The 22,546-nt window shown below is 44.7% G+C and overlaps 3 protein-coding genes across 4 annotated transcripts; all 3 read right to left on the reverse strand.

The window, feature by feature from the left end:
- Positions 1–80: 80 nt before the first annotated feature.
- cax1 (cation/H+ exchanger protein 1) lies at positions 81–7,310 on the reverse strand (the record flags this gene model as incomplete). Its single annotated transcript, XM_084038841.1, has 20 exons — positions 81–410; positions 572–680; positions 775–853; positions 1,085–1,179; positions 1,329–1,462; positions 1,717–1,970; positions 2,400–2,434; positions 2,533–2,651; positions 2,743–2,842; positions 2,926–3,109; positions 3,185–3,326; positions 3,430–3,529; positions 4,356–4,541; positions 4,632–4,808; positions 4,916–4,977; positions 5,076–5,192; positions 5,285–5,393; positions 5,861–5,988; positions 6,080–6,262; positions 7,235–7,310. 20 exons carry the CDS (start codon positions 7,308–7,310, stop codon positions 337–339), a joined length of 2,463 nt encoding a protein of 820 aa, XP_083894967.1. The 3' UTR covers positions 81–336.
- Positions 7,311–8,561: 1,251 nt separating this feature from the next.
- On the reverse strand, positions 8,562–15,820 carry smo (smoothened, frizzled class receptor). Its single transcript, XM_084038364.1, has 12 exons — positions 14,783–15,820; positions 13,592–13,791; positions 13,273–13,482; positions 13,004–13,176; positions 12,700–12,919; positions 12,486–12,609; positions 12,289–12,381; positions 12,035–12,143; positions 11,562–11,747; positions 10,788–10,936; positions 10,119–10,253; positions 8,562–10,031 (listed from the first exon to the last, which is right to left on the reverse strand). Exons 1-12 carry the CDS (start codon positions 15,042–15,044, stop codon positions 9,418–9,420), a joined length of 2,475 nt encoding a protein of 824 aa, XP_083894490.1. The 5' UTR covers positions 15,045–15,820; the 3' UTR covers positions 8,562–9,417.
- Positions 15,821–18,034: 2,214 nt separating this feature from the next.
- On the reverse strand, positions 18,035–22,052 carry tspan33a (tetraspanin 33a). 2 transcript variants are annotated; one of them, XM_084038618.1, is made up of 8 exons: positions 21,811–22,052; positions 20,265–20,322; positions 19,975–20,102; positions 19,660–19,734; positions 19,246–19,341; positions 19,029–19,157; positions 18,788–18,949; positions 18,035–18,707 (listed from the first exon to the last, which is right to left on the reverse strand). In XM_084038618.1, the coding sequence occupies exons 1-8, from the start codon at positions 21,910–21,912 to the stop codon at positions 18,606–18,608; spliced, it is 852 nt and encodes a 283-aa protein (XP_083894744.1). In that variant the 5' UTR covers positions 21,913–22,052; the 3' UTR covers positions 18,035–18,605. The 2 variants fall into 2 exon arrangements, with proteins under 2 accessions (XP_083894744.1, XP_083894745.1); XM_084038619.1 differs by lacking the exon at positions 21,811–22,052 and adding an exon at positions 20,435–20,453.
- Between the last annotated feature and the right edge of the window lie 494 nt (positions 22,053–22,546).

A 22,546-nucleotide genomic window follows, 5' to 3' on the forward strand; every position in this document is an offset into this window, starting at 1 on the left:
ACTAAAAGGTAGCGAAGCACTTTTATAAAACTGTGAAATAAGACTGTTTTTTTCAAAATTTGCTTATTTATTATGTCCTTTATAAACCACATATTACAATACATCAAAACCAAAAAATGAATACCATCAAACTCACATTTTTTTTATGACAGAACTGGGAATATGTTCAGGTGCGCAAACCATTCAGCATCATATTTACAAAAAAAAATTTACTTCCAACTGCGCTGTCAAATTTCAGAACTCAACTTTGACCTTCACTTTGTGCCACTGAACCCATACCACCAAGATGAGGGATTTGTGTATTTTTGTGGCATAAATGTTGGGAGCCTTAGGAGATCAACAAGAGCGCGGAGAAGGAGCAAAGTAGTAAAGGGCCAATAGGATGAGATAGACCACCACAAGAGCAGTGCCTGCAAACAAAACAGAGTTGATTCAAATCACCAACATTCAAGCTAACCCACAGGCAAGCATCCTCTCGGATGGTTTAGATGTTAGATAAGACTAAATGCTAACAAACCTAATGTTCTCTCTCTCTCTGTGTGAATCGATGTGCGTTTTTCTCTTCACTTACCTTGAAAGTAGTCACACTTCCCATCCATGAAGATGTAATTGACCAGAATGACGCTGAAGATGCTGGACCATAGATGAATGTCACTGAACACAAGCACGAATCCAACATCCTGGGGAGAAAAAAAATAAAAAGGTTAGCCAAGTCAGGATTTAAATAATTGCAGAATGTAAAGGAAGCCGTTAATCACAAAATGGGATACTTACATAAAAGGCGTTGAAGAGTATGAGCAGTGGAATCTGAATCATGCAGACCTGTACGGCGATGCAACTGCCCACTTCAAGGCTGGAGACAAACATATACACAAGTTAAAATATTCTTTTTACAATGGCTTAATTAATCTTGGTAAACATTTTCATAAAAAGTAAAACAAATCCATATTTATAAATGAGTAAAAGTACAAATTAGACATTTAGACAAATTAGCTTTTTTATGCATTCAATATTTCTGCTTGATTGCCAGATCTACCATGGCTCAAAATGAAAAATTATCCTACAGCAGCACATCGACTCGTACCTCAGGCTGATGTTGTTCTGCAGTGCAAACTGGATCCCGTTAACAATCTCAGGAAGCTCCGGCACCATGGCCAACAACGTAACACCGATGAAGTACTGCCAAAGGTGACACAGCAGAGACAAACTTAGGTCATTATACCTCAACACATTAGGGAACACCGAGACAACATTTATTCTTAACTCTTGGACCAATGAAACTTGTAATCTTAGTAACGTTTATCTTCCTCTTTTTCCGTTTTGAATACCTGGGAGATGGTGGAATTGGTCAGCATGGGCTCAATGTTCTCTGTGCTGAGGTCGGCACAGCAAGCCATCAATATTGTGGCAGCAATCAGCATCCCAAGAGACTTTATCCGGGACCAGTGGACTACATGATGACCTGCCGGTGACACACACACACATAATAAGTCTATAGAGTTGAACATTTATGACTTACCTCACTGCTGCAGGGAGCATTTTAGCCCCTTTTTTTCCATCCAATCAAGGCAGAAGTATGAACTTTCCGCGTTTAAGTCCTTCACCCTCGCATGCTTCAGGGTTACATGCACAAATATAGCAGGCAGCTTTGCCATTTTGTGCTCCTTCGCCCAATAGAAGACTACATGCACATCACACATATACACACACACACACCTGTCTGGAAGTGGCCGCTGGAAACAAGGCTGGTATTAATACACGTGTTGGCTACAAGGTGCTGGCCACCGGTGACCTCACCGGTGGGATGGTAGTTTGTGGCGCCCTCTTGTGTGTACTGACCACCGTGCGCCTGGCCCCCATGACCGTCGCTGATGTGGATGTCGTAGATGTGGGAGTGGGTTTTCAGTGTGAAGATGAGGCCGATCAGGTACGCAGCAGGCAGCAGCACAGAAATGGTGTACACCAGGGGCCTGGAACACATTTTGGGGGTTTAGATCACTATTGTGTTGATACATTTAAAACTAGACCTCCTGTCTTGCCACTGTATTCCTTTATTTCCATCCATGTCCTTCACAAATGTGATCACTTTTTCTTCTCTTTGTGTGAAATTAGCATAATAAGCATATTCATTCTTGACTAAAGCCCAAAAATAGATTTTTTTTGCGGTCACCACCTAATTATAATCAGTTCTACTAAGTGGACGAACGTGCCAGATTTTAAGAAATTTGCCTGAGGCGTTTCTGAGATATCACATTCCAGAGAGTGGGAGGGACGTGAGGTCACGGTGACCTTTGACCACCAAGATCATAAATCAATCCATCCTCGAGTCCAGGTGGACATTTGTGCCAAATATAAAGAAAATTCCTTTTTAATTGTCTGCATGAAGCACCTGGACTTACTCAATATGGGACAGCATCTGTGGGTCTGCTTCACTCTGTTAAAAACAAAAACAAAAAGGTGAAAATTAACAATGAAATCATTCAATGAAACATTTTTATACATTTTACAAGAAGGTTAAGTGAAGCAGCCCACCATGTCATAGTGACAGTCCTTGCAGCTGAAGGGTTCGCTGCCATTGCCTGGAGAATGGGTGCAGCCTTCACACACCAGATTGCCGAAGGCCTTGGAGAAGAGGGTGGGAGCAAACACACCTGGGGACAATATTAAAACAGGAGGTCTTAAGAATCTGCGAGTGGAGGACACGGTGCATGAACGAGTTATAAGTGCAGCTGCCATACATGCCTCCTACGGATATGAAGAGCAAAGCTGAGCTCACGCCAGCTGACCGACTGTTAAATCGTTGCTCCCGGTGTTTGATTCCCCCGATGATCATACAGATGCCCTGTGCAGGCGACAAACACAGTCAGCCAGAGGTTTATAAAATCACATCAAAATAGGATCGTGCCAACTGGTCTGCACACTCACAGGTACGAACAGAATACATCCGAGTAAGGTCCCGGTGAGCGCCGCCTTCACGATCTCTTCGTAACACTTGGTGCCGGCGTTGTATCCCCGCAGCAGCGCCGTGATGTAGAACGTCATCTCTGTTATGGAGCCGAACGTGGCGTTCACCACAGCTCCCACCGCAAAGTTGCTCTGCGCAGAAATACTGCAGGGAACACACACTCAGCTAAAATATATACATAGTGTGAGAATGAATGCGTAGTGATCAGCTAACCCTTACCTGGCTATGCCCATGCCGATATAGTAGGATAGAGGAATGATGGAAGTGATGGCTGTGGCAAACTTGGTCTCCGCGCTGCAGAAATTGTGCTCGTGGTCAACGTAGCCAATAATGAGAGTGATAAACACCAGGGGGAGCAGGTCTGCAGGGGACATGGACTTAAGGAGAACAAGTTCATGGGCAGCAGATAGACCAGGAATGAAGATAGTGCACAGCCAGCACAGCCAACCAGCCAAAAAGGATACTGAGAGCAAAAATGTTGATTCCTTGGATAGTGTATTTGTAGTAATACACATTGAACGCTTGATAACAGCATAAGATGACTTTGGAGTCACTGGCAAACGCCTGCAGAGGAGAACAGAAGACAACTCTCCTGAAAAATTAATGTATAAGATGTCAACAGACAATTAACAGATGAGGTTTAAAAACACAAATCTACTTCCCTATAGTAAGGGTAAATGGACCTGCATTAGCGCCTTTCTAGCTAATTGGCTACTCAAGGCACTTTACACTACATTCAGTCTCTTTTACCCGTTCACACACCGTCTGCACATCAGGATCTAACTCATTCACACACATTCACACACCGAGGACGCAGCATCGGGGGCAATAGGGGGTTCAGTATCTTGTTCAAGGACACTTTGGCATGTAGACCGGAGGAGCCGGGAGTCGAACCGCCTTCTGATTGGAGGACGACTCGCTCTACCTCCGAGCCTCTAGTGAGATCTCGATATAATAAAAAACAAGCAACACATCCTGGTTACTCCTCCATGTCTGTGTCAATGTTCACATGGAGTCAATTCCTAATAAAAACTAAATAAATCAGATTATAAACTATGTACAGAACATTTTAAATTCCACTTGAGGGGGTGTGAACTATTTGTGATTTGGGTGAACTGACCCTTTAAAAAAAAAAGAGTCATAGACACACTAATAAGATTGCTATACACACACTGCAACAGCTAGTGCTGTCATCACACAACATGTGGAGCTATTTCAGTTACAGTAAACGTTACCATAGCTAACTGGGCGGCTATAAAAAAACCTTGCAGTTGGTGTTTTTAAAAGCGTGACGAGAGCTGCAAAAAGGAAAATACTGCACACATTCCTGCCTTGACATCTTTCTCCCGACCGACCGCAGACGTGTCGAGAATAAAATGAGCACACGGACCTTTTCCAGTCTGTGGACCTGAATGTCCTCGGGGGCCATGAGGAGGACAGTGGTCATCGTGCGAGCGTTCATCTTGGAGACGGGTATGGAGAAGACCAGCAGCCAAGAGAGCACACAGGCCAGGGAGTGGACCACAGCCAGGACGGGGTAACCCAGCAACAACCACACATATGTGCTGACGCGACACTGAGGAGAGACAAAGAATAACTCAGAAGTAAAGAAATATAATAGACTTTCATCACATCCAGTGATTAAAAGACATTGTGCCTTTCTTACCCAGCGGATTGACCTTTTTCCTGTGGGTGCTTCTGGGACGGGGATCTCCACGGGGATGGGGGAGGATATCAGAAGAGGCGCCGCATCCTTGTCCCTACTGTCTTCATTGTCCCTCTCTTCAGGGATGACCTCAAACTTCGGAGGCTTCACAATGGTTCGCTTGACTACATCACCGGCCTGAATAGAGCAGAGACGGCAACAGGAATAATTACTTGTTAAGCATCTAAATTAACAAGACTCGATACTTAAATATTGGAATGTTATTATACTATATATGAAAATACCTTTTCTATCAACTTCTCGAATGGCCAAATAAAGTAGCACGCCATCCTAAAGCAAAGTTTGCCTAAAAGAAAAGAAGCAAAAACACAAAGTGGCATGATGTTCCATATTTGAAGGCATGCTACAATGCTGAGTGAAGCAGCTGGATTATAGGTGACGTACCATAAGGGGCACCGAAGATTGTTAGAAACATTACAGGGCAGATGAGGAAGTAGAATAAAGATATCCACCATCCAAATAAAACGACGTAAATGATGTTCCCAAAGGTGACGACTGAGCCTGCAAGAGAGGAGACGTCACAAACACACATCCGTCTGTATGAGGATGTTAAACAGACGTAAAGTGCAAAGAGAGAAAAGGGGAAGAAATACCTTCATGAGACTTAACAATGCTAAGATCAGAGTGGAGCTCTCTGATGATGTCTGATCGGTCTTCAATGGGCTTCTCCGTTACATTGCCCTTCCACTTCCTGAAGCCAAACTGGGGAGAAACAAAAGGGTGATTTTGGATTAAAAAACTGTCTATTGAAATACCGGACGATGTGAAAATGCCACAGTCAAAATAATTGCGATTCACGATATTAGGCTGATAATCATCAAAATATGGTTAAAACTAGACTATTTTTCACTTGTCTACCATGATAGGAAGGTAGACGGCTAATTCAAGTCACTCGTGATGATATTTAAGATTATCCCAATAATAGAAATTCCCCACAATCAAATTATTATGAGTGTTTTATTCCATATCTTGCCCCTCGATTGACCCACAGTTTAAGAAACATAACATTTTACTACGCTAGGAAAACAGTAAATGCATCCTTTTAACATCTACATTTTGTGTTAACGTGGCAAGACCTTAATCAATTCCTTATTGAATAGAACTGAAACTGATACAGAGATCAGGTGCAGGTGAGTGAAAAGTGTGGCCTTAACCGGGTCGTGGCCCACCTTGTAGTTGTTGGCCTCCCGGTGTGCCTCCACCTCATTCTCCGCCCTGATCGTGGTCCTCGAGGTGCCTTCGTGCCAGCCCTCCTCTCCATACCGGGACGGCGTGGATCGGGAGGTGCAGTGTGCTCCTGAGCAGAGGAGAGAGAAAAAAAAAAGTGTTAAATGCGACGTTAACTCATTCACAACAAGGACTTGTCGTCGTGGTTTCAACTGGTTCACCTCTGTGGACGGCGAGGAAACATTTGGGCGTGTAGTGGCAGAAGTTATGGGCAGAGGTGTTTGGGGAGGGTGTCGCCGCCGTGCCCAGCTCGGGATGCTGGGAGCCCACGCAGAGCGAATCCGTTTGGGGATGTCGCTGTGGAAACCGATGATGTTGATGATGATCGGGGTCCACAGAGTTCTCTGATGAAGAACAGACATTATTATGGATTCAGTGCATCAAGCAATACTTTGACATTACCAGATTGTTTTTGTTGCCAGTTCAGCAACAAAAGAAATGCAGAATTAAGATAGGAGACAATGCATTAAGATAATGTACAAAGTCACCTCACTGATGATGGCATTAAAAGGTGCAAAGCTTTATTTACATCCAGCACCGACAGCGCCCAGCTGTGGAAATGCGTGTGACTAACAAAAACCTCCTGAGAGTCATGCAGAGCGTCCCCCCACTGCTGCCATTTGCTGTCTGCCAAGACTGATCACATTATAAATGCATTGCAACACATTAAAAAAAAAACCCCAGTTGACTGTGCTATGCTTTGTAATTAGAAATAGAAGCATGCTGATTGTACTGAACATAATCCATCTGCCTGTTCTACTCTCCCGTGTCTGTTTGACATTAAAAGTTTGTGATTTATTAATACAATGGATACAAGCAACTGGAATGATCAACACCACAGAACAACTGACATCCACTTTAAAAAAACAAACCACTAACTTCATGGGAAACAGATTTTTAAAAAGACATTTTGGCTGAAAGTGAGGAACAATCAATCCACCAAACAGGCATGTAAAGGCTATGAATAAACTACATTATCATTCAACAGGCGTGATCATCACAGTGCAATCACCATTAACAATAAGCCATGCCCAATATTCCTGATTTCACACACACAGCTCCCCCTTACCTGTCCGGGCAGAAAGCTTTAGAATGACTTTATTCTAGGGGTGAAGGAAGCAGGACAAATAAGAAGCTCCTACAGGAAGTCATCAGAATAAGCGCGCAGGTGGTTTTAATTAACGTCAAAGTCAAATGTAAAAGAGAAAGGGAGCAAAGAAACGCAAAAACAACAACGCAATCACAGATTATGACAGTCCTGGGTTTCTACGATTCGTGTTTGTAAGATAAACGAAAAGTCCGGGTCCGGGTCTCACCTGTGGAGTCCGCCGCGGATCTTCTCCGCAGGTTTTCCACATCGGGTGGCATCAACGTGGACTTCCTCTGGGACATGTTTTGACCCCGTATCCCCGAGAGTCGCTCCGGTGGAGAGTTCCGTCCTCTTTATGAAGTCGCTGGTTTTGTGCAGCGCGGCGGCGGAGGACGGAGACGGAGGGGGGCGGGGTGAGGGGACGGGAGCAGCAGGGAGCACCGCGACATTTAAAGCTTACTTTACTCATTTAACCCTTTAATCCATTCATAAAGTCTTCTGATCTTCACGCATGTGTGTTGACACAATCACCCCCTCTGTTCCACCATGCAGACGTTTTCACATTTAAAGCTACAGTCTGGAAAATTAGCTACTTTAGCGCCCCTAGTGGTCGCATCGGCAAATACATCAGACATGTCATGGTAAAAAGAGGCAAAACTTGGAAAACAGGAGTTTTATTATTTATATTTTATAAGTTTCTGATGATGCCTTTAGAATGGTGGTAATCTATGTCATATGAGCTTCTAATAAAAATATAAAAACAGCATGTTATTTTTCATACAATCAAAACCACACAAAACAATGTAGGGTTGCTTTTATTTACATATAAAGACAAAGTACAGCTGCACAAAGTGACTTTTTTTTTTTTTTAAACTTTTTTTTTGAACACAGTAGGAGACTAAACACAGAAAGTAACACTTTTGTCAGCTTAAAAAACTGAAATTATTTTCCATTTAGTGTCTTAATAATCTTTGAACATAAACATTTGGGTGGATATCAGCTATGTTTTATTTCTGTTGCCAAACTATGTTGTTGAACTCATCGTGATAAGTACTAATAACATAAATAACTCATTATACACATCTCACATGAATAACTGGACACTTACATGAGACAAACCTATCAGTCTATTCAGCATCATTTCTCCATACTGAGTGTAAAATGACAGTACTCGGTGGCATTTTGGTTACAGCACAAATATGACAACTTTTTTTTAATAGCATTATTGACTCTTCCCTTTTTAATTATCATATCAGCAGAGTAATCAAGTGATTTGATATATAAATCTGTACAAATAATAACCCTTATTGAGGAATCTATGAACAACCTATATACAGAACACGCGCATGTAGAAAGAGTGACTGAAGAACAGAAGCATTTAAAGGAAGAGTGACTTCTAAGCCAGCAACTAAAATAGATCCAACAAAAGATTTTAAACTGGACTGAAGAACTGAAGAAACACATATGAAGCCCAATTTAGACTGAATATGTACAACAGATTAACAAAAAATAGAAATACTGCCGTGAAAAAACAATAACACTTGAGAAGGAGAGAAGTTACGTGACTTCAATAAAACAGAGAGGAGGGACGGTATTATCATTTTGGGATTTTGTTTGAGTCTGAAATGATTGTGTATGACGATACACAGTCGACCATTATCTTTATAAATTCCTGGCTTCTGTGCAAGTCCCAGTGTGTGTCACAAATTCTTCAAGAAACTCTGGAAGCAATAATGTCTGTGATATTGGTATTAATACGGTATGGGAGAGAAGTTAACTGTACATAAACATCGTAATTAATGGCTAAATAGTGGTGGCAAGACAGAAATTTAGTCTTAAATACTTTAAAATATAAACACAAAAGGAGACCTGGGTTCAACAGTATTTGCAAGTATCCCGTAGCATTTTTTTTCCAACCTGTATGGTCTTCAGTACGAGTCTCGTTTTACACAAATAATTGTAGCAGTCAATCAAAGATCAAGAGTATGACTGACTTTCAAATGTTATATCTTCTACCTTCATCCTCAAACATCCTTGCTGGTGATTCCAAAAACAAGTCGACCGTGTCAATGAGCGACTGATCCGTGACCCCTTGACTCGACCCTCAGAGTTGAATGCTGGTCTGACACCAGCTGGGATGGTTTCAAGCCACATCAAGATTAGCTGCCTCATTTGTCTCGTCATCATGGAGTTGATATTTGATTGGACACAAATAAGAGTATAAAAAAATATTTTTTCATTAACTTATTCACAACATATTTTATCCCTTTGTTTAAAAAAAAAAAAAGAGCGTGGTTCCATCTTGACCTCTGGCCGTTATAGGTGCACTTAAGTAAGAATTTTAAGCATCCAGCACTTTTTGTCGCTTACTGTCTGTGTACCACAAAGCAATACATCAGAGCTCCGCTCTCAGAAGTCAGAGTCAGCATCCATAAGCTCCGCCTCCATTAAATTGGTCCGGGAGTGAATGGGTCCATAGCCGGCCCTTCGGCCTGCAGGGACCCGAGCCACGTGGGCCAACCTCTCCGAAAGCCCGTCGGTGAGATCCATCTCCCCGGGGTAGCGGGACGGTCCGCTGGGCTGCCAGGTGGAGGCTGAGGGGGGGCAGCGTGGGCCGAGACCCAGATCCTCGGGGCGGTCGCTGAAGGCCGGAGCGTTGGAGAGCTGGCCGCGGCCGTAGCTGTTGCGAGTGCTCCGGTAAGGTGGGTAGGGACACCTCTCCTCACAGGGCTCGGAGGGTTGGTAATCTGGGTAGGACCCTGGCAGGACCTCCTCCTCCAGCTGCTGTTGCCTCTGGTGCTCCCGCAGGTTCGCGACCAGGCTGGGGTGGCACGGCAGTTTGGGCAGGCGAGGCACCGAGCTGCGGCCAAACTCACGCTGGCGATACGCCTGGTGGTCCGCCGCCTCCTCCGCTGGACGCACCTCCTTCCTCCGCTTCTTCTTCTTCTTTTTCCTCTTTATCATCTCTGGAGAAATCTCAGCCTCCACCATCCACAGCCTGTTCCTCTCCTCCGGCGGAGGCACTGGGGAGAAATAACAGAGAGTATCTCTGTTGGTCTTGTGATGAAGAAAAGGGTTGGAAAAAACAAATAAGGATGCCAGACTCTCACCTGGTGTACCAGTAGGAGTGACGGAGATGTCCTGAGGCAGGATGGCACCTCGCCGGGCCACCATCTTGGTCACATGCTGCGCCCAAGCCGATGACATGTCATTCGATGGCTCGTTGAGTTCAAAATTGATTCCGGCTTTGAATGGGGAGGAAAAAAAAACAAAACACAAACTCTTCCATTTAAAAACAGCGACAACAGAGGACAGACCCAACATAAACGTAATGGCTCCCCCCGCCGTGCCTCCGAAGCTGTGAACGGCTCCAAGCTAAACAAGCATGGCAGGCACAGCAGCCTCACAGCTTACACGAGCAGGGATGTGTCATCTGCTGCTTAGCTACAGACATAACAGCTGTGTAGCCTCTGTGCCGGGGAAACAAGCTAATGGAAAATCCTTTTTTTTTTATAGACAAATGACACATAGTGGTTTCTTTACATCCGCACACATGGTGCCAAACTCAAATATAGGGATTTTGGGTGAAGCAACCCTTCACTATGGGGGTGAAAGCATATAAATAATGTGCATACAGGAACCAGACAATGTTATGAGCTCTATGAAATATGATGAATTTGACACCTTGCAGTTTCGGTTATTTACCACAAGGTGGAAGTGTGCAAAAGCTTCATGCACGCTTCACTCCGATTGGTTATGTCTTTGAGGCCCGTACTCACCCACGGGTCCATCGTGGGACACGGTGTGCATGCTGAAGGACAGCTCCTTCTCCGGGTCCTTGTGAAGCTCCTTCCTCAGTGCAAACGCCTTGGCGATCATCTTGCTCTTCTTGATCCTCTTGGGCTCGTTGTCACTACGGCCGATGATCCTAACACGGGAGCACAGGGAGGGGTTCACAAAGCGACGCGCGGTTAGAAAGAGAGCCGGCAGAGGAACACGCGATTTAAGGGCCGCCAGCAACCGTGTGACTCTGGGCAAGATGCCGATGTCCTTAATGTTCTTTTGCATCACTCTGGATGGATGAGAGGATCTTAAACCTCAAACTGAAAACAATCATTCCAAGAAGATGAATTACTATTTTCTTTTTTCGTTCAAAGCTGGAAGGAAACTAATTCCTGCGAGTAAAATCTGAGTCACAGTGAAGCCCTTAACAAAACCGAGGATTAAGACCGCAAACCTTAAAGCTCACTCTGGGGACACACTGTAAGATTCTGACTACATTTATGCCTCCATATTTAATATACAGATAATCAAGCTGAATATCCCCTGTTTTTAAAGGTGTTTGTCAGGGGAAGTCTGCTTGGTTAGAACATGTTTGGATGAGAGGAGAGTCGAATTTTCCCACGCTGTTATCATATCTATAACACCATATATGGACATGGGAAGGCATGTAACCCTGACGTGAACTCCAGTAATGAGAAGAGACCGATAAGCGTATTTTAAATGCAGAAACATGACGACCGAAAACACAAACATTTTTAATTTCCGCTTACTTGCACCAGGTCCGCTTCCAGATGAGGATGGTGGCCTTGGTCCAGACCCAGGTACTCATAGCGATTCCCGTCCCAAACATGGAGAACAGGTTGATTTTCTCCACCATCAGGCTGGGCCGGTTCTTTATGGTGCATTCTGGGATCGGCTTGTTGGTCTGAGAGGCGATCGTCACGTTGGCTTCACACCTGTGGAAAGCAGAGAAGATAAGTCAGCGCCTCCCGCGCCTCCTTTCAGGCACATGACTGGGGTGCATTCAAGTGTCAGCGCCGGAGAGAGCGGCTTACATTTTTGAGGGCGAAAAATTATTCCAACCCAGCCAGAGTCAACACTGTGTGGAAATAGGGCTGCATTCACCGCTGTAAGCCGAGCGGTTACGCAGCGGTCTGAGGCCTCAAACAGCATCAGTGGATTTCTGTGTGATGGTTTTGCAAAATCACAGGATTTCTGCCACCAAAAAGGAGAAACAACTTACAGGACATATTCTCTGAAGCTCCTCTCCCATTCCGCCTGGTTGAAGAAGTCGTAGAAGTGGCAGCCGAACGTGATTAAAACGAAGCCGAATGCAAGGAATCCGAATATACCTGAGAAGAAGAATCAGATGTGAGACGACAGCACAGACATTCTTACGCCGTTTGCTAATTTTTCTCATTTGAAAAGCCCTGGTGGTGCATAATGATGAACAAATGTGTGTTTAGGGTTTTACCCTCATACTACGAGGGAACATACCAAGTCTCAGCATCGTCTCGTTGATTTTGCTGGCAGCTTTCTCACTCAGCAGACCCGGGTGGTTGCTCTTAATGGAAAACAACGTCATGACACCTAAAGGAAGAGAAATACACTGAATGAGTCTGTGTTGGCGGCTGTGCGGATGAATTCAAGGGTATACGCTAAAACTGCTTTTCCGAGGATGGTTGCTGACTCACCGCGAATGAGGAAGTAGCCGCCGACAACCAGCACCACTCCGATGGGGGCCAGCACGAACCCGGCACGGTATTTGTAGTTTTTGTAGCCGACAAAACAGATCCCACTCACCGAGTCGCCGTCCACCTGCAGGGGGGAACCACAACAGAGCAAATAAGAACAAACCTTCTCATTGGTGTTTCCTCAAAAACGAGGTGGCCGCCTCCCCCTACGCACCTCAGCGATGGCGAGGATGGCCACGGTGAGGACGAAGGGGACGGACCAGGTGACCATGTGGAAGTAGGAGGTCCTGCCCGACAGCGGCTGGTGGGTGGTGCCGAGGGCTTTGAAAGACGTGTGCCAGGCGTAGGTGAGCATGACGAACCAGATCACGCCCGACATCAGGGAGTAGTAGACGATGATGAAGATGGTGACGCACGACAGCGTCTCCGAGGACCTGCGGGAGGAACAGCCAAACGTGAACGGGGGACATTCTCCGGGGTTAACGTTCTCCCGATCGAGGGTGAAGACGCTCACGTACGAGGGCTCGCCGAGTCGCATGGTGTTGTCGCTCTTGCACACGATCTCGTCGCGGGCGCCGTCCAGGAACTGGGCCAGCCAGCCGATGCTGCCCACAAAGAAGCAGGCGTTGATGTAGAAGAGGATGACCGCCGGGTAGCGGTTGGAGTTCTTCCAGTCGGCGAGAAACGTGGCCTGAAATGTAGGAGATTTGGAAAATCAGTAGAGGACATATGGATGAATTTTGAATGTTTCTTTTCTTGCATAAAAAGTTAAATCTATTTATCTCACCAGGGTGAAGAAGGTGCAGAGGAGGGTGATGGTGCCGAAGTAAGCGATGTAGGCGTGCATGTCATTGTGCTCCTCCTCCGTGAACAGAGGGTTGTCACACTGGATGCCACAGCCCTCCACATCCTTGTACCAGCTGGACTGGATGTCCGTCTTCACCAGGGGAGCCTCACACTGGCCCGACATGTTGAACTTCAGCTTCTGCACCTCATTCTGGACACAAATTTCAACTTTAGCTACGGTGGATAACATCCGGTAACACCTCTGGGCCCCGACCTCCCTCTGGGAGATCAATAAAGCATCTGATAAGAGCGAGGCGTACCGAACAGCCCATGGGGAATTGGTCACATTTGAGGAAGCTGGGCCAGCCTCGCTCCTGGTCCACGATGCTGCACGGACGCCGCGTAGCCAAACACAGGCTCTGGCTGGGCAGCTCCACTCGGCCGTTCTCACACTTGGGCATGTAGACGGCACAGAGCAGGGGCTGGATGACGGACCAACAGCGAGGAGCGTTACGCAGACCTGGAACGGAGAACGGTTTCAGGGTAAACATGGGAGATGTAGGACAAGAAGGCAGGCTACGCTGATCAGACTGCTGGTTGATGCGATGACGACAGGGAAGAGAAAACGCTACTGTTCTTTGTCACACATGGTAGTTAACTTAATATTGTTGTGAGACAAAACCATCAATTTGAAGACTCTCTGTGAATTTTTCTGTGATTCTTTTGAGAATTTTCCTGATGATGTTTGATCTTGTGAAACCCTAGAATGTTTAAATATAAACAACTAAGTTGCGTAAGTAAATGTTTCCAACTGGCTGCAAATTTGATGGAAACAGCCAAAAGCTTAGTTAATCCATCATCATCATCATCATAATAATAAGGGAGAGTGCTCATGACAAACTTTCGTCTACTGGCGAGTCAGAATGAACCACAACCAATGAGACAAATGAGGCTCCTCATCAAACGCGGGTTCTTCTGGGGCTCTTGACGCCTGTAGAGGTCGTGACCTGGGCCTGGCAGGTCATTAGAGAGTGCTTATGAATTGTGAAGCTGAATATCTAAAAGCCTTTTATTGGTGACATTCTTCTGTTGTTGGCTGTCTCACACCTAAGAGTGATTCCTTTTGTTGCCTTTAATGGCTTTTAACCCTTCGTTTCCTGTCGAAGTCACCCCAATTAACATTATTATCACATATAAACAACAACCTGACCCTATTGATTATATTATTATATACTCATTTATTATTTAATTGATAGATATTAAAACAATGCAAACCAAGCTCTCCTTACTATGTGATACAGGCTTTTTGAGGTAGTTATTAATGGATTTAGATTAAATTAGTTTCAAAATAATATTCAGAATAACCCATTGGTGGGTGTTTACACATTTAATCTCCCATGGTGCAGTTCATCCAACCTCTACTGTTAGAGTTTTCTGGTTGGATGATTCCCACTCTTCTTCTACGACTTTAAATGTAAAAAGTGAGATGGATGGGACGCGTTCAAACTCACCGGACCACATGGTCAGCTTCTCGAAAGCCTCCTCCTGGGTGCTGGAGTCCTCCGCCAGGACCAGGGAGGTGTGTGTGTACGGCAACGGCGACCCCAGGCATGTGTTGTATTTCAGCGCCTCGCAGGTCGAGGTTTTCTTGCAGTTGTCCTCGAAGATGGTCCCGTTGGGGGACAACGCGGCCCCGGAGCCCGAGAGCCCGGCAGCCCAGACGCAAAGCATCCCGTAGAATCCAACAATGGGGCTCCGAGCCTGGGAGGACATCTTGGGGGGGAGTGGAGAGCTTCAACTCGGCAAAACAACAACAACAACAACAAAAAAAGAACCAAAAAAAAAGTGGGGGGTCACTTCAAATTCTTAGTGCTGCAGTTTCCCGAGAAACCCAAACGCGACGTTTTCTTCATTGGATCTCCGAGAAGTCTCCGAACGCGGCGTGAGGGGATCCTGCGGGCCGCTTCCAACTTCCCTCGCAGTCTTCCCAAACTTTCTGGATCCTGCACTTCTCGTCCGATCCTCGCTGGATCCTCCCGGATTCCTTCATCATCTAAAAAAAAAATCCAAACAACTCCCCGAAAGTGTAGAAAAACACCCCAAACCGTAGAAAGTAGTACTCGTTAGGAGCGTTTGTGCGTAAAAAAAAAACGCCGAGAAAGTTGCAGATTTCGCCCTCCCCCCACTTCCAAAAAAAACTATGCCATGAAAAAAAAGTCTGGATGTCTGTAATAGGATCTCCAGCTCAGACGCACCACCCCCTTCCTTCTCCGCAGCCCCCCTTTCTGTTTAATGCTGGCAGGAGAGAATCGGATGATAGATGATCCTACATCTCCGAGCGTCCCGAGAAGTGGTTTTGCTCTTGTTGTCTTCCTGGGTTTGCAGCTCGGTGTCTGGATGTGTGTGTGTGTCTCTGGTATGCACATGGTGGGGGAGAGTCCGAGCAACAAAACCTCCCCTCCCATCCCCCCTCTGCAAGTGGAAGAATGTGCCTTATGGCAGGCCTTCTAAAAAAAAAAAAAGGTTTCTCCTCTCAAAGACCCCCCAAAACAACACAGACCCCCCTAACTGACAGGTTTACTCTCATGTGAGGTGGCTTTTGTTGAGCGGCTTGTGCTGAATCATACCTGTAGGAGCCAAGATGTTTCTCACTTTTATGAATACGGACCCCCGGGTGGTCCTCAGACCTTCTGAGAGGTAGTACATCAATATACAGCAGCCACTAACATAACAGGACATTTAGAATGAACGTATGGACACACGTGTTGGAATTAAATACATGCAAATGAAGAATGAAAGGAGATTAAAGTGAATTATATTATAATTACACAAATATCCATGCAAAAGAAATCCAGAAATATACATTCACCAATATACATAGGCAGTATATATACTGTATTTAGATTATGAAACACCATGATGTCATACAACAGAGATACTGTACATGGGGTCTCATCTGATACAATAAAGTAAGTTACATAAGACTTTGTAGTGAAACTTCCTTGTATACATATTTACATGTATGTGTTTTTTTGAAGTATACTTGATGAATGATGTATTAAATCGTGTCTGATTGCGTGAGGTTAGTTGTGAATACTTGTGTATGTGACATTAGTGTTTATGTGGGAGGGCGGGACACAGTTAATAACTCAAAACTCCATTAAGTCCGTTTCCTGTGGGACGTTCATAATGGACCGGGCTTCCTCTCGTGGTGAAGAGGGTCTTCGTTAGGCTACACATATAATTATGTACGGAAAACACAAATATGAACAGCAGTCGCATTGTTTTCTGCTGATTTAATCCATTTAAGTTGATTTTTCTACGTTCCTTGAATATGTCGGGGAGCCACTAAAAACAATTTGCAGAAAAACCCCATCTGGTGCCGTTGTGATCGCATTAATTGGACAGTGCACTTGTGGTATTTGCATGGCTGCAGATGCTTTTGTTTCTCTCCTGGTGTTCTGAGAGCAAAACTGGGTTAACTCTGCTCACTCCTCTGTGTGTGTGTGTGTGTGTGTGTGTGTGTGTGTGTGTGTGTGTGTGTGTCTGGGCCTCCTTGAAACCCACAGCAACATGGCCGCCCGAGTGAGTCAGAGGCAGAAAACCAGGGACCACACACAGAGCACCGGAGGCCAGGCCAACACACTCTCACTCTCTCCCTCACACACACACTTGGTTTTTAATACACACAGTTGCTTTAACTAAATTATAACACACCTCTCCTATCCCAAATGTTTTTTTTTTCACTCCTTTGCAGCATCAGCTTTGTGATTCATAGCTTCTTTTTTTTTGCCGCACGCTAAAGGGGGAATCATCCAGTAAAGAGTTACCACAGCTTTTAAACTAACAGAGAAATGTCATGTTTAGATTGTACAACTTGCGTCAAACACGCAGGACTGTTTCTGCTCACGAAGATTACAGGCATCAGGTTTCAGGCTGCGGAAGAGACTCAACTCAGGTTTTCATTTGCCGGGGCAGAGAAACAAGGAGGAGATGAGAGGTCCTTCTTAGTTACATTCAACCTGTTTTTTTTAGCTTCCTGGGTGAAGAAGGGCTACTCTATGTACATGACAGATCCCAAATTATCACATGATAAAAAAAGAGATTGAAAAAGTCAAATGTACAGCTGCATGAACCCAAAAACATTAACACAGCTCCACTTTCCTCCGCTGTCAGAGCAAATCAAGCTTTCATCGGTATGGAGGCAGCAAGAGAGGGTGAGATTATTTTTTTGTGTTTTAGCTCCAAGTAAATCTTTTTTTTCTCTTCTTTCCACAGTCAGAGAACCTCAACCGCTGCCTGCTCTCCGATTGGTCACAAAATACAAACTTGGCCCCCGTCGTAGTGACCACATCAACAGCCCAGCGCCGGGGCACCTCGGGTAATCACACGACTGTTTTCTTTCGTGGGAAGTTTGGGAATTCCCCCCTTTTGTGTTGGAGTTGAAAGAAAAAGGTGAGAACAGGGTATCGGCCACAGCGCATGCACGGAATACTTTGTACAAAGCCTGTGCGGTTTGGCAAACGTCAACCCTTATAAGACAGAAGCCAGCAGCTCTGCAGCCATGGTGGCTAAAATGGGAGGAGGAAATGACATCATGTGCAGCGTCAGGTCTCGACAGGAGCCTAAGACCATTGGACCAGGAGTTAGACCATTGGACCAAACATCAATTATCACTTGTGAGTGATGTAGAAATCTTCCAGAATGCGTAAAATAGGTTGACCTTAATCACTACAAATGGAAAACATGCATACTTTAGGCTACACATTGTTAATACTTTAATAAAAAAACACATTGACCAAACATCAGATGCATCTCACAGATGGTAGCAGCCATAAGCAGCGTTACTGAGAATGCATTAAACTTAAACATTAAAAATCAATAAATGTTCAAAAATGCAATTCCCTTTTCAGTTAGTAAAACTTTTGCAGCATGTTTACAGTTGAAACTAAAAAAAATACCTCCGCATTAACTCCTATTTGGCGTCTTTGACATGAAAATGACTTTAATAGATTATACTGATTAAAAGTGAAAGGCCAATAATCTCGTCAATATGACCCCTCCCCGCCTCAGCTACTCTATAAAGTTGGGTAAGCATGGTCTGTGTCCAGCAGGTGGCGACAGAGTCCCGTTCCTCCACGTGTTTCCTTTGTGTGGACTGACCTCCTCTTCCATGCCAAGTACTTGAAAGCACATGAGTGGTTTGCCCACATGCCGGCTGAACACTAGTCTTGTGTTTTTTGGGTCTAAGAGCAACGATCCAGGCAGAGATGACAGATGGTTTTCAGGCAGTCCTGTCGCCCCTCAACAGAATCCGGTCCGATCCGGTCCGGGTCAGCTCCACGGGTCCGAGCGGTGCTTGAAGTTGTAGTTCTGGAGCTCAATCTGGTCTTTGATCTGGTTGATTAGAATCTGAGACAAGAGGATGCCAACCAGCTGTGGAAGAGAAAAACAGGGTTGGACAAGATGTCGGTATATGATATATATATATATAAATGTTGGACGAGAGGGTGCACCTGTGGGATGGCCAGTCCCAGGGCGATGCCTCCCAGCATGAACAGTCGGCTGTGGATCCAGTTCACCAGTTTGTCTATGCAGCCGCTGGTGTGGATGCGGTCTCCGGCTACCACGTACTCTAAAGTCTGCGTGCCTTGGCCACACATGGTGTTGATGACCTCCTGCTCAAAAAGTACACAGTTACAAAGACAGTCCCCAAAAAAAACAAGCTCAAAAGCAGACGTGTGTGAGGAGGGTGACCTTGTCTTTGGGTATGATGCAGCAGGAGAAGGGGACGGAGCAGCGTTCCCTGCTGGGATTGCCCTGCTCGCAGTTGAAGTACATGTTCTGGGACCAGTCGGTGTACGCATCAGCACCACAGCAGCCAAACTGAGGACACACACATGTGGGATGTGTTAGTTTTCTGGGTGCTCCTTTTTTGTAATGACTAAATGATGATGATGGACTAAAACCTTACCTCCTTCTGACCAAAGTCGATGAGGTTCTGCAAATCAATGTCCTCTCTGTAGTGGACGATGGCATTATTGATCATCTTAGTCACTCTCCCCCGGGCCTTAGCAGAGAAACATTTGTAAACGATCAGGAATACATAGAATAGTTGTATGTTGTATTATAAAATATAAGGTTTTGACATCGACAACCTTCAGAAAGGGGCAAATAAAGCTAAATCTACTCTATATTTTGGTGATATATATTCTATAATGCATCTAGATCATGTGTGGGATTTAGTTAAAACAACAACAAAAAGAAACAGAAATGAACATTCAGTGTCCACGGCAGGATTTAGAGACATTTGTATCTCATTTCTTTTCACTTTCTTTAAATAAGTTGGGGACGTGAAAAACGTACATTATTTGTATTGTTTCCTTACCTTATCAGAGAAGATGAAGCCCAGGATGCCGGCGGCCAGCTGGAGCAGGAAGATCACCGTTAGACAAATACAGAACTACGAGGGGGAGAGAGAGAGGGGCGTTTAAAACTCATTTGTTTGGGGTAAACTCTTTAGATTCTATGCAAACTCCCCTACATGAAGAATAGTCAGCTAAAGACTGATTTGAAACTGATTTCAAAATAAAATCACTGTTTCAAATTGCAATGAGACATTTTTTTCTTCCTCCACATGTCATATAGCATCTCTCACCCCGTAAAAGCATTATATTCAGAGGATATCCAGCTGTTGACTTACTGTCTGCAGAAGGCAGATGTTTTCTCGCAGGGAGCCGACGCAGCCACAGAAGGTGATGATGAACATGAGGAACCCCACGACCATCAGCATCATAGCGGGGTCCACCGACAGACACGCCAGCGCTGCCTCTGAGACGAAGAAAGAGACAGATTTGGATGCAATTTTTCCCCCCGCAGTGTTGTTTGGTGAAAAAATGCGCAAAGCCAAAAGACAGAGGCGCCTTCCTGACACTCAATCCTCCCGTTGTCCCGCACTAAACGTGAGGACAGACGATCACTGAAGGATCTTACCTGCATGTTTCATCATGCGGGCGTACACACCGATGGCTACCATCACCAGGGAGATTATCTGAGGGAGAAAAAAGATTTATTTGTACTTCACGCATCTTAAAATATTGCCACACGGCAGGAGATGAAGAATCATTTGTGTTCATACTTGTCCAGGGAGTGGCATCACTCACCAGGTGTATATATATATAAATATATGAGTCATGGACAAAGCTGCACTGCTAGATGAAAAAGGCACGACCACAACATTCTCATTAGAAATGTAGATAAGGAGACCGCAGCCATCCACTCTGCTTCTGTTCCATTAAATCGACCTGGCAGCAGTCTGTACCTTTCCCTAAAAAAAATAAAGAGGCTTTCACTCTCAGGCTCAATAGAAGAAAAGGGAACTCTCTTCCCTCCCCGAATGAAATGGATCCAGTTACCAGACACTGCACCGCTAGATTTGCCTGGCCCTGACACCCGAAACAAACAGGTTTTAACGTGTGTCGTTGCAGAAAGCTCAATGAAATGTAACAGTTTTTTGTGAAATGAAAACCGCTTTCCCTCACGTTACGGTTCACTGTCATTGTACCGACTCACCAAATGACTAATTACCAGGGTTGTGACATTCAAAACTGTTGTCTAGACTAGAAAGGAACCGCACAATTATCTTTGGTGCTTCCTATACGGAGCCCATTGTAGCCAGAGGCAACAGAAATGACAACAACACATTCCACGTCGCAGAGTTTCAAGTTTTTACAAAGCCTTATCCTGTTTGTACACGACCAGAAGCCATGAACAGCGGGTTTCAAACACACTGCTGGAAATGAAGATAAAGAAGAAAAAAAAGACTTCATGTCGGTTCATTTGAACCCTTTTATTTTGACATTTGCTGCAGCAGTTTTCTGCTCGACCAGCCAACAAAAAAAGTCTCCACTAAACCCACGACAAGGTTAGTCTGCAGCAACAAATCTGCTTTAAAAAATGCTGTAAGTCAGAAATCTCCTTATGTTGCACCTGACCCTAGAAACCACAGACCTGGACTCTGTTTTGTTTACAACCCACTGGGAGCTTTTCTGTTACTTTCCACTGAATTATTGACTTTTACAGGATTCACTCATATAATTATTAACATCTTCTAACTCTAAATAAAGTCCCCCCTGTCAAACAGAAGTGGGGACCCACTTGTGGCCCCATCAGCATGTGAATCAATGCAAGCTTGTTTTGTATGTCCTATCATGAATGGAGCTGACCTGAAATGAAACCACTGCAGGTTTGTTGACTGTCAAACAGGTTCTGAGCTCAAAAATCCCCCCAGAATCTAACAGGAAGAATCCAACTTGATGTGTCGGTTTAACTCCTCTTTCATGGAACCTGGTTCACTTTCACAAGTTAATGAACAACTAACTCAAATAAAGCAGAAGTAGATGCTCCAGCTGCCAGACAAATAACCTCACAGCTGAAACAAAAGTAGAGCCAGAAATCAAATCTGATTACACTCATTATAATAAACCTGCGCATAAAAGGTTTGCGAGATCTGTATGTGTTTAAGATAAGAAACACTCACCCAAAAAATAAAATTAAACAAGAAGAGCAGGTACTTGACAACTGGACTGACAAAAGAGTAGTCCTCGCCAGATCCAGGCGCGCCTCTCCGTCTTCCTCCCATTGCGCCAAGCAGCCAGAGTTATCCAAGTTTGCGCACTAAATATGCAACAGGATGTATGAAGAACGAAAGAAAACCCCGATGATTTTCTGCTAACACCTGAGTCGACACGTACAGTGACGGTGAGTCGTGGCCGTCTGGCCAGCGATGGGCGTGTAGAAGCTGGGTGTGTTCCTGGGCTTATATGAGAACCTGCTGCTGCATTTAGGGTCCCACATTCAGCCCGGAGAACTGGAGCTGCAGTTCTTTTGCTATTACTTACTTATTTTCTGCAGTTTTTCCTATTGTGACGTATGAATGGGAGATTCCTAATTGCACACATAGATGTGGCTCCTGACATAGTAATAATTTCAAATGATCAGATGTAATAGTCTTCTTGGTTATAGCCTATTTGAATATTTATTTTTTACCTGTTGAAATGAATAAACTAAAGGGTAAAAATGCGAGGACGCCACAACGACTGACACTCTGCGCCATCTACTGGCAGAAAGTGGTATTTCTTAGTATGCACACACAACCACCTGTTTGTCGTAGATGTAGCCTCTCTGGATGTGACATATTTAATGATTTAACGTCTCTTCTGTTTTCTTTCTAACTTTGTCTGCGTCGCATCGACACCGTTACATAATATAACTAA

This window comes from Eutrigla gurnardus (genome assembly GCF_963514095.1).
Source record: "Eutrigla gurnardus genome assembly, chromosome: 21".
NCBI lineage: Eukaryota > Metazoa > Chordata > Actinopteri > Perciformes > Triglidae > Eutrigla > Eutrigla gurnardus.

What these genes read in the sequence shown, in the direction of transcription:
- smo (XM_084038364.1), bottom strand. Translation starts at nt 15,044, where the DNA reads ATGTCCTCCCAGGCTCGGAGCCCCATTGTTGGATTCTACGGGATGCTT. An exon ending in GAAGCTGACCATGTGGTCCG is followed by an intron (nt 13,792 to 14,782) that starts GTGAGTTTGAAC and finishes TCTCCGTTCCAG; the next exon opens with GTCTGCGTAACGCTCCTCGC. An exon ending in CGAGACGATGCTGAGACTTG is followed by an intron (nt 12,144 to 12,288) that starts GTATGTTCCCTC and finishes TCTTCTTCTCAG; the next exon opens with GTATATTCGGATTCCTTGCA.
- tspan33a (XM_084038618.1), bottom strand. Translation starts at nt 21,912, where the DNA reads ATGGGAGGAAGACGGAGAGGCGCGCCTGGATCTGGCGAGGACTACTCT. An exon ending in TGTTTAATTTTATTTTTTGG is followed by an intron (nt 20,323 to 21,810) that starts GTGAGTGTTTCT and finishes TTTCTCCCTCAG; the next exon opens with ATAATCTCCCTGGTGATGGT. An exon ending in GCATCATACCCAAAGACAAG is followed by an intron (nt 18,950 to 19,028) that starts GTCACCCTCCTC and finishes CTTTTTGAGCAG; the next exon opens with GAGGTCATCAACACCATGTG.